The sequence below is a fragment of the Leptidea sinapis genome, chromosome 8 (genome assembly GCF_905404315.1).
Source record: "Leptidea sinapis chromosome 8, ilLepSina1.1, whole genome shotgun sequence".
Lineage (NCBI taxonomy): Eukaryota > Metazoa > Arthropoda > Insecta > Lepidoptera > Pieridae > Leptidea > Leptidea sinapis.
The window spans coordinates 758,707-771,946 of NC_066272.1; the positions used below are offsets into that span (position 1 = coordinate 758,707).

The 13,240-nt window shown below is 32.9% G+C and overlaps 2 protein-coding genes across 4 annotated transcripts in view; both read right to left on the reverse strand.

The window, feature by feature from the left end:
- Positions 1-13,240, reverse strand: part of LOC126965627 (cadherin-99C) — a 222,660-nt gene that overhangs the window by 199,868 nt on the left and 9,552 nt on the right. The window lies entirely within an intron of this gene.
- Positions 6,725-7,453, reverse strand: LOC126965565 (uncharacterized). Its single transcript, XM_050809202.1, has one exon. The coding sequence runs from the start codon at positions 7,451-7,453 to the stop codon at positions 6,725-6,727; it is 729 nt and encodes a 242-aa protein (XP_050665159.1).

The following is a 13,240-nucleotide window of genomic DNA, read 5'->3' on the forward strand; positions in this document are numbered from 1 at the left end:
GACAAAGAAAACACGACACAATTTCCACATTATTTAAATGAACTAAAACCGTCTGAACTTTGGTAATGTCAGGCAACGCCCATGCGAATGACTTTGGTATTTAACATGTAGGTATTATTACTACAAAGACTTTTGATCACAAGAAAAATTGGACTTTTCTTGTTTCAGTTTTTTGTATGTGTGTGAAATGTGCGATACAGGTCATGGTTTTGATTCTCACGTGGTTTTCATTTTGAAACTTATTTTACGGACGTTTAGCAATATCGTTGGAGCCAAACCTTGAAACAGTGTTCTTCTTATATACAAAATTCTCGTGTCGCGGTGTTTGTTACCAAACTCCTACGAAACGGCTAAACCGATTTCTTTAAAATTTTGCGTGCATATCGGGTAGGGTATCGGTAGGTAGGTGCATATGAGAATCGACCAACATCTATTTTTTATTCCCCTAAATGATAAGGGTAAGAGTCTCACCCCTAAATAATTTATATAAACTTTTTTGGCAATTTTTTTAAATTTTATTTTATTATAATTCAACATTAAATTATATAACTTTAAATTTTCACCCGTCTACGATCAACACCTGTTTTTGTATCGCGATATTTATATTATTCTGCTCCATCGACAGATCCGCAATGAGGTTGCAAGATGGCACTCGAATATTATAATAATAATTATTGTAGCACGATAAATTTTATGTACGATATATTTGGTAGGTCTGAGAATCGGTCGTCATTTATTTTTTATACCCAAAAAATTTTTAATATTTTTTTTTTTTTTAATATTTTATATGGCAATACAACGTTTGCTGTGTCAGCTGGTAATTATATAAAAACCTACTTAAAGCATTGAATTTAAATAAAAAGAGGAATATAACCTGTTGAATGACATTTGAATATGCAGACGCGTTCGGTCACATTAGATTATGTTAATTGGACAGAGAACTATAAATAAACAATCTTCTATTCGATGTTTTCAAATGCGTCCAAAGCAACAAAGATAAAAACCCACGTGAAGTTGCGACATTAACGATAGAGAAGCTCATTCTAAATACAATTACAGAAAGCCTAGACCCTATTATGAATTTTTGTAGTGTTAACGTTTAGACATCAAACAAAAAAAGTAATTTTTTTTATAGGAGGCTAAAATTAACGCAGGTCGACTGTTCGTTTAGTTTCGCATTTATAGTTCTACCTACAGAGACTAGAGGCGTGTATTCCGATATAGGCAATAAGGCAGTGCCTACCTCATTAAGAACCCAAATAAATATAACACCAGCGTTGAAGATAATTAAGTTTAATTTGATTACGTTATTCTATAACCAAACTTTTATTGAACACTCATTCGTTAAGTTTTTCTCACGTTTTTCATACTACTAAATAGCACCGGTAGGCAGTCCACAGATTCGACGCAAGCAGTGATTTGTACAACTTCTTTAGAAAAAGTATTAGTCACAGTAATACGAACAGAGACAAAAGTACGCTAGTTGTTCGCCAGACATTCTATAGCATGACCTTCGCAATTTAACAGCGCTAAGTATACTTATAAACCTGCCGAATGAATTTAGTAGTGAGATAAACCGACGTACTCCTTACCTGTCTCAGATACATTTAAAATATAAAAAATTCCGCCATTATACATACATGATACATTATTACAATTATTGTATGTTCTTTAAAGATTAAGAAAGAAGCTTTCAGTTTATATTTTTATATTATGAACAGATATTATTTTTATTAAAGTAATTTCATAAAACTATCTTTACAAGTTTCTTTTAATTATAAAATAGTTATAAGAGGATATATATCATTGATATTTATACTTTTTAGAAAATACATAACTTGAGAATTTTGTTGATGTCAATATTATATATATAACATTGCCACCAGATGCTATCATGGCAGTGGCGGATAGTAAAATCGTTTCATTAGTTTTGGCCTTACTTTTAGATACTTACTTCTTCAAATAAAAACCTATACAAATTGTGACGCTGTATATTAAATGATATTAAATTAACTTTCCCACCACTTAGACTCACATTCTCATAAATGTATAAAGAAACAAATATGCAAATATGAACTGTAAGCCAGAAGACTAAAATCTCACAAACGACGCAAAAATAAATCTAGTGCCCAAATTTTATTTTAGGCATTTGCCTTCAGTACACCATGGAGGCTTTTTACTTATGGTACATGCTAATCAACACCACATACATAGATGATAGACAAAGAACAGAATTTAATTGCGTAGAAACGTAAAAGGATTTCCCACAGAAAATTTCTCACTTCAACTGTCAGCCAATAGATACATATCTTCGCTTAAGAAATACATTCAGAATGCATCAACCATATGTGTGATAGATAATGTTTGCCGTGTAACTGCTTATGCAGGAGATATGGAATTGCGATAGCAAACTTCATTAAATGCAAGTAATGGCTTTCAATAGGAATAACATTTTCTAAATAATTATTACTCTCTCGGAATATTAGTTTACAAATAATTTGCGTTCATATTTCTTCTACGTCAAGTTACACTGATGCAATATATATCCTATCCAATCAGCTAATGAGTCAATTATTGAAACAAATATAAATTTTTTCTTGAATATATTATTATGTAAAGGTAATATATATTATCCTTAATTAATGATTGTTTCAATTCTCGCTGTATACTTGCATCTTGATTCTTCTGCAAATTAAGCAAAGACGATTCAACGCTTGACAAAAAGAATACGAATGTGTGGCTAGCTGTATGTTGCAATGCGTTATTATTTTGATTCTATACCCTTAGCTCTGACGCCCTGGTAAATTGGCATACCATCTCCGTGTCACGATTGAAATTCCAAGACAAGTTGACGTACCAATCAGCGAGACGTGTTCTCTGATTGAAATGGGACAGAAGTATGGGTTACAGAGAGTATAAAAGGGACGGTGAATACTTGCAATCGAAGCAATCATGCGTCCATCACAATCCCAGACGACTCCGGATCGTTCGTATTGACGCATATGTCCAATTACTGGCGGCATGACATACTTTTTCATGAAAATAGACGTAATTTTATCGGCACATTACTGCCCCGTGCTATTTTACATATTTTTTTTTTCATTCAAATATTTATTTATTACAACAAAATACAAAATACAATCAGTGTTGGGGTCTCCTTTTAAGCAAAGAATTGCCTGTAGTAGGAGGCCCCGCTCTTCCATAGCAAAAACATAATAATGAGGTGTAATAATAGATAAGTTGACCTTAACATATACATAATTAATTAACTAAGGGAAAAAATCTACTAACAATAATATACTAAAAATTTATTTATTTGTAATCTAAACTTAATGTGCTGTGTGTATGCATGTATGTGATTGTATGTATTGGTGAGTGTGTGTGTGTGTGGGTGTGTGTGTTACTTTGAAAGAAAACTTAAAGATTTAGTACGTAACTATAAGTAGGTTTTCTGTGTCTTCATAATTAAATGACCTTATCCACTCAATTATTATTTTCTTGCATTCATAGTATGATTTTTCATATATATTGTTTAGTTTATTTATTTTATTATACAGTAAGGCCGCACGTTTTTCATACTGTATACTTGCAAACGATGTTTTGGTGTGAGGTACATGAGCAACAGTGTGTTTAATTCTCTTATTTAGTAATGTACTATTATAAGGAATAGTTTTATGTATTTTTAGTACCGTATGTACTATATACAACTTTCTAACTGTTAATAAGTTACTGTCAGAATAGATGCTATGCGTGGGATGACGCCGTTTTTTAAAATACATAATTTTAATTAAAGCACGTTGCGCCCTTTCAAGTTCTAAAAATTTGGATTTTACTGCGCCTCCCCAGATAGGTATACAATATATGAGTATAGACTGGACTAACGCTACATATATTTTATTCAGAAGATGCTTAGGCGTGTTTGTAGAATTTGAAGAATTTTCAGGAACAACGTGTCTTAAACTTCTGAAAATCCAGGTAAGTTTCCGAATTCTCTTAGTAAGTTGCTCAAGATGTGGGTACCAAGATAATCGCTGATCAATCACGATTCCTAAATATTTGGTGCTGGCAACTTTCCTTATAGTGGGGCATTCACAAGTTTTACCATATATTATGTTATCACACTTATGAACTCTAATATCAAAGTTCTTTGGCTGAGAGGGATTAGATATGCTGAAACAGATATAATTAGTCTTAACCGTATTCAGTGTTAATAAATTCATTTGTAACCAATTAGCTACATGTATTATTCCTGATTCAGCTTTTTCTCGAACCTCATTCCAAGAACTTCCGCTAAAGACAATAGCAATATCATCAGCGTAAGATAGTATACGAGCACCTTCTATATTCATGTTGCAGAGGTCATTTATATAAATTAAAAAAAGGGTAGGACCTAGAACACTGCCCTGAGGAACCCCAAAAGATATTATCGCATCATCGCTTACATTCTCACCAACCCTTACTCTTTGTGTTCTGTGAGTGAGATAAGTTCTAAATAATTTAAGCTGTGTTCCTCTTATTCCGATCTTCTCTAGTTTGTCTATAAGGTTTGGTATTGAGACGGTATCAAAGGCTTTTTTAAGGTCTAATAATACAGAAATACATTTGTTACCTTTGTCTAATTGCTCTGTCATTAAAGTTGATAAAGGAGCTACTGCATCCTCTGTCGATTTACCTCGTCTAAACCCAAACTGGAATGGAGATAATATATTAAATTTATTTAAAAATTGTACCAACCTATAATTCAGTAGCTTTTCTATTATCTTTGATATACACGGTAAAACAGATATAGGTCTATAGTTATTAATATCATCCTTATCCCCCCCTTTATGAATCGGTGTAATTATAGATCGCTTGAGGAGGTCAGGAAAAACACCTTTTTCAAAACATAAGTTAGCTAGATGAGTGATAACATGTACAACTTCATGACGTATGTGTTTCAAATAGCTCGTAGGTATGTTATCCCAACCCGCTGCACTAGACGACTTAAGACCAATTATAATTCTGTTTATCTCCTCTACGTCTGCCTCCAGTAAGATCATAGAATGTGGTATTGATTGATTATTGTCATTCTTTAAGTATTGCACAGAAGGTGGAATTTGTTGAGCCAGTTGTGTACCAATGTTAACAAAATAATCGTTTATGAAATTCACCGACTCTGATGCAGTATTTTTTATGTTGATTAATTCTGAGTTTGAATTATTAGTTTTATTAGAATATGTAATTAATTTAATATTTTTCCACAATAGTTTATTATTGCTTATGGAGTTAGCTAAAAGATCCCTTTCGTATTTCCTTTTAAGTTTTTTTATTAAATTTTTACAATAATTTCGGTATCTAGTATAAGTTATTTTAAGTATTACGTTGTGCGGTTCCTGACGACATTTTTTTTTGTAATTTGTTTCTATTTTTTATGCAGCGTAATATACCCGAAGTTATCCATGGTTTTAAAGTACGTTTATTGTTTGGGATTCCTGTATTGGTGGTGTTAGTTAAAATTGATTCTGTTAACATATTAATCAGTTTATCAGTCAGTAGGTTTGGATCATGACAGAATAGTAATTGAGGTAAATTTTGATCTATTAGATATTTAAGGGCCTTATCATAATCTATGATTGTTTTGATTTTATGAGCATTATATTTTAATTTAAGTTTAGATAAACGTAAGAAGGTCGTAAAGTGGTCAGTAATAGAAGTATGGAGAATCGCTATATCTGCCGAAACATTCTTTTAATTAATTTTTAACATAAAATGATCTAAGCATGTTTTATCTCTGGTGGGTTTTGTGTGTCCTGGGAGAAGCCCATGCGTTGCCAGCATATTAAGGTAGTTTAATCTATTCCTATGCTGTTGGGAAGATTCTGTGTCTTTATAAATAATATTAATATTTATATCGCCAGCTAGTACAATGTTTTTATGAGTTGTTAATGTACCAAGATGGGTACTTAGTGATTCTATAAAGGTATCAGTGTTAGTGTACGATGGGGAGCGATATATACATAAGATTGTATTATTCAATATGTCTACTTGCATACATGATGCTTGAGATAGCATGACTTCCTTGACTTTATGTCTGAGTTCTTCTTTAACATATATCGCTACTCCATCGTTTTGGTTATTCTGCCATGTGGTATGATATGCACAGTAATTAGATATTTGCGGTATTGGTTTATTACTTTTAAGCCTGCATTCTGTCAAAATGATAACGTCAGTTTGAAATTTAAAATCTGCCAAAGTTAGTAGAAAGGCGTCAAAGTTGCAATATATACTACGGATATTCTGTGATATAATAGTCAAATCATTTTTATTAACGTTTAAAATTTTATTTAAATTTGAACTATCATATTCAAAAGTACGCGCGATATTAATTTTGTCTATTTCCTGTAAAGCTTCAATTGTATCAGCCATTTGTAATAAGAAGAAAATAATATATTTTATAAATAAAATAAAATGGGTTGTATGTTAATGAATGATGAGGATGTACTAGTATACCAAAGTGATATTTGTATCTAAGTGTGCAATATTTATAAGTTTGAGTGCAAGATGTGTGTATGCAATAAATATGATTATAAATAAGAGTGAAAGGTGTATTTATTGTTGTGTTGGGTGTAAGTTTTTTGCGAGTGAACGTGTGTAACAGTTTTATATATGTATAACAAGAATGACTACATTTATGAACTAAACTACTATGACTAACCAGATATCTTATGACTACAAGAACAGATAGTCATTTTCTTAAAAAGAGTTGGTGAACTTGCTCTTCACATCTGATCCGAATTATTGTGGAGCTCTCGTCCTTCCTCACAAAGACCTTGCCATATGCCGTCCAGCAGAACTTGTACGCCATTGATTTTACCAGATCGCGAGCACGAAAATGTAGCCGTGAGCCCTTCATCGTTAAATGTTCTCCTAAAAAAACCGGTGTGTCTTCTTGAAATTTTAGGCCAAGATGCTTACAACATAACTTATTTTTCTGCCTCACATTAAAAGACTTACCCAGCCTTAGAAAATTGGTTTTTATCAATGTGGAGCCGGTTTCCACAATAATTGGGCTCGGTTTATCATTGTTTTTTCCTCGTACTCTGAATATATCTTTGATGTCGGTTTTACTTATTTTACAATCTACAGTTTGTGAGAGACATAGGGCCATTTCAATAAGATCCTCTTTCGTTTCGTTTTGCTTTTTAGGCACGTTTTTTATCTCAAAGTTAGCTTTGCGGCTTCCCATCTGTAGGTCTTCAATTTTATCCTCTAAAACAGCTATATACTTTTTGCCTTCTCTGGATTGGTTCTCCAACTGTGCTATCTTCTTTTTAAACTCTTCGTTTTGCAGTGTGAGGTATTCCATCGATTTTCCGATACTAAGGTTGGACTCTTGTATATCCTTCAGAGCCGCTGTAACCCGCTTAAGCTCCTGTTCATTTGTATGCGAGCTGCGTGAGATCATTTGACGCATATCATCTCTGAGTTCGTCCAATTGCTTAGTGATTGCGTCATTAAATTCATCTCTAGATCGCTTTAAATTATACTCTGTGAACTAGAATCGTAAAGAGCAGAATATTACAGGGTTGATAGGAATAACCTTCTTGGTTCATTTAGGTACATACTTTTTTGTCTTGTTTCCACAGGGCGCGGGCGGTTCGGCGCCTGTTACTGCCGCCAAGTAGTGCACGTATAATTGTATTTTGGTTTGAAAGGCGTCCTAGCTAGAGAAATAACTGGACTAATGAGCAATTTAACAGCTTATGTCTCAAATTGACGAGCGCAATTGTGATGCAACCACTTTGTAAATGGTTAAGATGTTTCTCTTGCCATCAAGTGCTCGTCACATCTATCATAAAGTCCTCTACTGATATTGTACGTATTCTGACTTACATTTTTAAATAAATCGCTCAATAATAGCTAATTAGAACATCAATTATTCTATCAGTATATTATGCAAAAGCATAATCATAGTGCCTTGTTAGTGAAAACACAAGATCAACAACTACTCCAATTAATGGATATACAAAGCATATTAAGGCAGGTAAATGATCTCTTGGATTAAAGAACTAAAGTTAAAACTTGATTAAAGCGAGAATAATACGAAATTTCCATATTATATACAAAAAAATACATTCATTATGTAATAATATTTACTTATAATCATAATTGTGTATAATTTACTCCGGTAAGTTTTGCTCTAGATGACTGAACGAGCGTTACACAGCCGAGTGTGACAGGTCAGTCTAAATAGTAAGTGGTCTTAAGAAGATCCACTTCAATATGAAGGGTTTTCTTTTTTTAATATTTGCACGGAAAAGCGGGCAAGAGACTCACATGATGTGACGTGGTGAGGGAACTACCCTTGGACACGTGGGTGAAGAGATTTGTTGCTGGCTTTTTAAGTTGTGAGTATGCTCTAAGCTTGAAGGTCTACAAGTTCTTACTTAGTTTGTGCGAAAGTAATCGCACTTAGACTCTGTCGCTTGTGACAATAGTTCTTTAAAAACTTTAAACTCGTAGCCTTAAAATTCGGCTTCCAAAGGCACATTATCATTTATATGACTGGCGGAGATGAGATGACATTATCATAAAAATATTACTTGGACCAATCGAAATATATTTTTTATAAATATTATTATTTTAAAAACTTGCTCGTCCTTTGATTACTCACATAATTATCATTCCCATAGCACTAAAATTTTTATATTTTTTTACATTCTTCTCAAACCAAGCTACTAATTTACCTTCCACTGTTGTAACACTTCAAAAAATCGTTTTCTATTCTTTCTAATGTAGCTTCTGTTGAAGATTCAAATTCAAATTAAAATATTTTTATTAAAAATAGGACTTAAAACCGTAATATTATGCCTCAGATCTAAGAAGGAACGAATACATTAAAGGAATAGGGCATATGTTTTCTATTTTTAACAGTAATGGTCGGTGCTAAGATTAAACAAAGTTTTATTTTGTTTTTATAAAAACATCGTAAAGAACCGACCAACTTTGAGTGACGCTTACATGCTCCAGAGGTATATCTCACACAAGTTATTAGACACATTTGTCAGTATGTTTTAGCCTCTTAGATCGTGACGCGTGCAGTCAATCAGAAGGACAAGGACAAAACAATCACGAGTAACTGTTGTCTGTGCCGGCTTCTACAACTGTGACTTCACCAAATACAATTATATCATTAATTGTTCGGTTAAAGTTACTTGAATATTATGTGAAATCACTTAAATTATTTTTACGTAAAAAGTAATACGTTTTTTGACTTACTCCTGTAAGGCATTACTTTTAAATTTTTGACGTTTGAATATTTTTTTGCATCACTTTACATACATTGTAGTTGAATGATTTGTAGAACGATAAAGCTGTAAATGTTGATTTAAAAGAGAGGCAATGAGTCTCTTGCCACTTTTTCTCATTAAAGCTCAACCTTTTCCGAAAAGGCGGTAAATGTAAAAAGAAAAGAAACCTTGACATTCATATGTGTCATTTCCTTGTCCTTTGTGAATAAACTGATTTCGCTTTTATTTGATTAAGATATATCAAATACACATCATATTAAAAAAACTTTATTCATCTAGGTCAAGAAAACAAACACTAATGATTTTTTGCTTTTTACATTTACCACCGTCGGAAAAGGTTCGTTCATCTTTAATGAGAAGTGGTAAGAAACTAATTGACACTAATTAAAATCAATATTCTTGAGTTAAACATGCATACCATTATTTCTTAGACTTCTTTATAGTTTTTCACAATTTATCAAAATTTAAATTTAAACTTACAAAAAGTCAAAGTAATATAAACTTTATTCAATTTGGATTACGCTAAACGCTTTTGAATCGTCATTAAAAATATTTAAGTATTTTTAATTACTTAATCTACTATAATATTTTCGAAAAAAGTAGTGCTCGAAACTCAACGAGCACTATTTTCAATCAAGTAGAGTATTTTACAATGGCTGTATTATACATAAAAAAATAGTTTGTACCGTGCTGCATCCAATATATGAATTGTGTTTAAAGTTAAAGCATTTTAAATATCAAATATCATAATATATCATATCACCTCATCACCTGGAGATAAATGTCAAATTATTTATATATTTTTGCTCGATATACGTGTGTGTACGTGTAAGTACTTACATTTTAGCTAAATAGCAAATACCTAAACCCAAATTCAGTAAAATTAGCTAAGGCAGCTTCTGTAATAAAAGTTTTATAAGATAGAGCCTGAAAAATTTAATCCATTTATAGAAATGTCGCACTGAATAACTCAGCAAGGCCCGTGTCGTGCTAAGGACGTCAACTATCTCAATGTATTCAGAATGCAGAAGTTATTGTTTGGAAAGGTCAAATAACATTAAATATTAAAGTAGTCAGTTGCTGTTACGATAAAACTATATTTATAATGAAATAGATAATAATATACACTTTAGCAATCAATCTTCTTTTCTAAGAATTTGTGAATCACATACATACATGAATGAATCACGTACATACAGGTAGGTGTATAACAATAAGACTAGGAAATAGGAGGGCATCAATGCAAGTTGACACCACCTGATTTGTACTGTTGAAATATGTGTTCAATATCATCCATTCATGTTTTGGCCTTTCTAAGTATATTATGCAACTGCAGATTATCGAAAAGTTGGCAGAACTGCTTAACTCCATTCTATTTAGTCTGGCCAAAAATACTGTTACAATTAAAAATAAATTACATTTGAATCTGGAATCTGTCATTTTTATATGACTGGTCATTGAGTTTTCTCATTTTGGCGCCAATACATTGTACAATATTTTTTTAAGTACAATGAGACCTCCTCTGTTTGTGACAGAAAAAGATCTGGCCGTCCACGTATAGTGTTCGTACGAAAAAGGTGGTCAAAGCAGTAAGGGAAAGAATTCGAAGAATCCTGTCCGAAAGCAAAATAATTTATCTCGGGAGAGGAATATATATACAGGGTGTCCCAAAGGTATGGGACATGAAGGGAAAGTACCTTAAATATCGTAGATAGGGTATTTTACTGAAAGAAGACTTTATGTTATTTTTAAAAGTTAGTAATTCTGCATTCAAAGGTTTTCTAAAAATTACTTGCCTCGTCTGGGACTCGAACCGACTTAAAAGTAAAAAAAAAACACCCCTACTTTTATGATGCCAATCGAAAGAAAAGTATTTTAAAAGAAAGGAGCAACGTAAAATGTTTGAGTTAAATTTCAAGAAAGTTATTCATTGGCCGACGACGACTTTCGAAAAATAGAGATATTATCAATCCATAGATAGCATTGATTATTCGTAAATAAGTACCATCTTCATAATTAAAATACTTTATAGCATAGTTTTAGTTTAAAAGTGATACGAGAATGTGGGTGAGTTACAAACAAAATTGTGCCATATCATATCGAGTATTCACCATAAAATGATACGAAAATCAAAAGGCAGCGGACTCATTAAAAGATTGGCGATTTGCGTAAGACAGGAGGGATCACATTTTGATAATTTAATTAATTAATTTAAAAATACCCACTTAATTGACTATTTTCTCATATCTACATATCATAAAAGTAGGGGTGTTTTTTTACATTTAAGTCGGTTCGAGTCCCAGACGAGGCAAGTAATTTTTAGAAAATCTTTGAATGCAGAATTACTAACTTTTAAAAATAACATAAAGTCTTCTTTCAGTAAAACACCCTATCTACGATATTTAAGGTACTTTCCCTTCATGTCCCATAACTTTGGAACACCCCTTATATATAGGAGATAGCACCTAGAACCATGTAGCGTATTTAAAAGATGACTGCAGAGGATAATGAGGAATTACAGCCTATAAACGACGTACTGATCATTTCTTTACTGAAAATAAAAAAAAAGAATAGGGTGGTAAAATCGAAACAACTACTAAAGTGGTACGCAAAGGGAGATCCGTTGGATTATGATTTATGGTCAGTTTTAGAATGTACGGCTTGCTCTAAACGCCATGATAATTTGGAGTCCCTAAAACAATCCGCATGATTGGCAGTGAAGAATTTTCCCATAGAAAGAGTGCCAGTGCAAAGTTTAAAGGACTGTATTGCAGCCAATGGAGACCTCTTCGAATAAGCTTTTTATATTTTAAATTGTTTTATATTGAAGTATTAAACTAACACACTGTAAAAGTAATAAATGTTATTTGCAATAGAAAATATTTCTTATTTTTGTTTCAGTATTTATAGCAAGGTATGTAAGTATAAAATGTTCTGTATTTTAATATACAAATATAGTACGCGTTAACAGTTTTATACCACATTAGATAAATATCGAAGCAAACGGTTTATTAAAAGCTCAGTCACTGCCTGACACACGCAACCTGCATTTCACTGCAAATGAATGATTCAAAACTAAATACAGTTTGCATTAATAATAGTCCTGTCGTAATGTACATTTGTGAACCAGAATAGATAACCCTGTTAGCAAACCCAACCGGTACCTGCTATCTAGCTGGCTTTCTACATTGATGGTTCGAGTGTACACTCTGTTATCAATATAATGTCTTTAAGTTTTCTGTTTTCCTGGTACTTTATGGCGTGTTTATTCCGCCCTTGTACTATGAGTTCATTAAAACATTTCTAGATATTATTCGCACAATGACCTAGATGTGAACAAAATATGCAATGTTCCCAGCAGAGTTCGAACTCATTGCTCGATAATCAACGGTAAAAACTGGTTTACTTCAAGATAATATGTCGTGCACTAAATTTATTACTTGTTTTCTCTCCAGAATATAAGGACCTGAGCGAGAGCTTTTAAAGAAAACACCCCAAATTTTGGAAAACAGACTATCAATCCTATCCTCGAGGTTACCTTTTTTTTATGAAAAAGGAGGACAAACGAACGTACGGCTCACCTGGTGTTAAGTGATCACCACCACCCAAATTCTCTTGCAACACCAGAGGAATCACAGGAGCGTTGCCGGCCTTTAAGGAAGGTGTACGCGTACTTTTTTTGAAAGTACCCATGTCGTATCGTCCCGGAAACACCGCACAATGAAGTTCATTCCACAGCTTTGTAGAACGTGGAAGAAAGCTCCTTGAAAACCGCACTGTGGAGAACCGCCACATATCCAGATGGTGGGGATGATATCCTAACTTGTGGCGTGTCGTGCGAAGTGGGTATTCGGCGGCATATCTTTTCTTCGCGCTGCCGCTGTCAATAACAGGGTCACTTTGTGTGTTTTTTTTTCTGACTTAATTGGAATGTATTTTAGGTAATATTC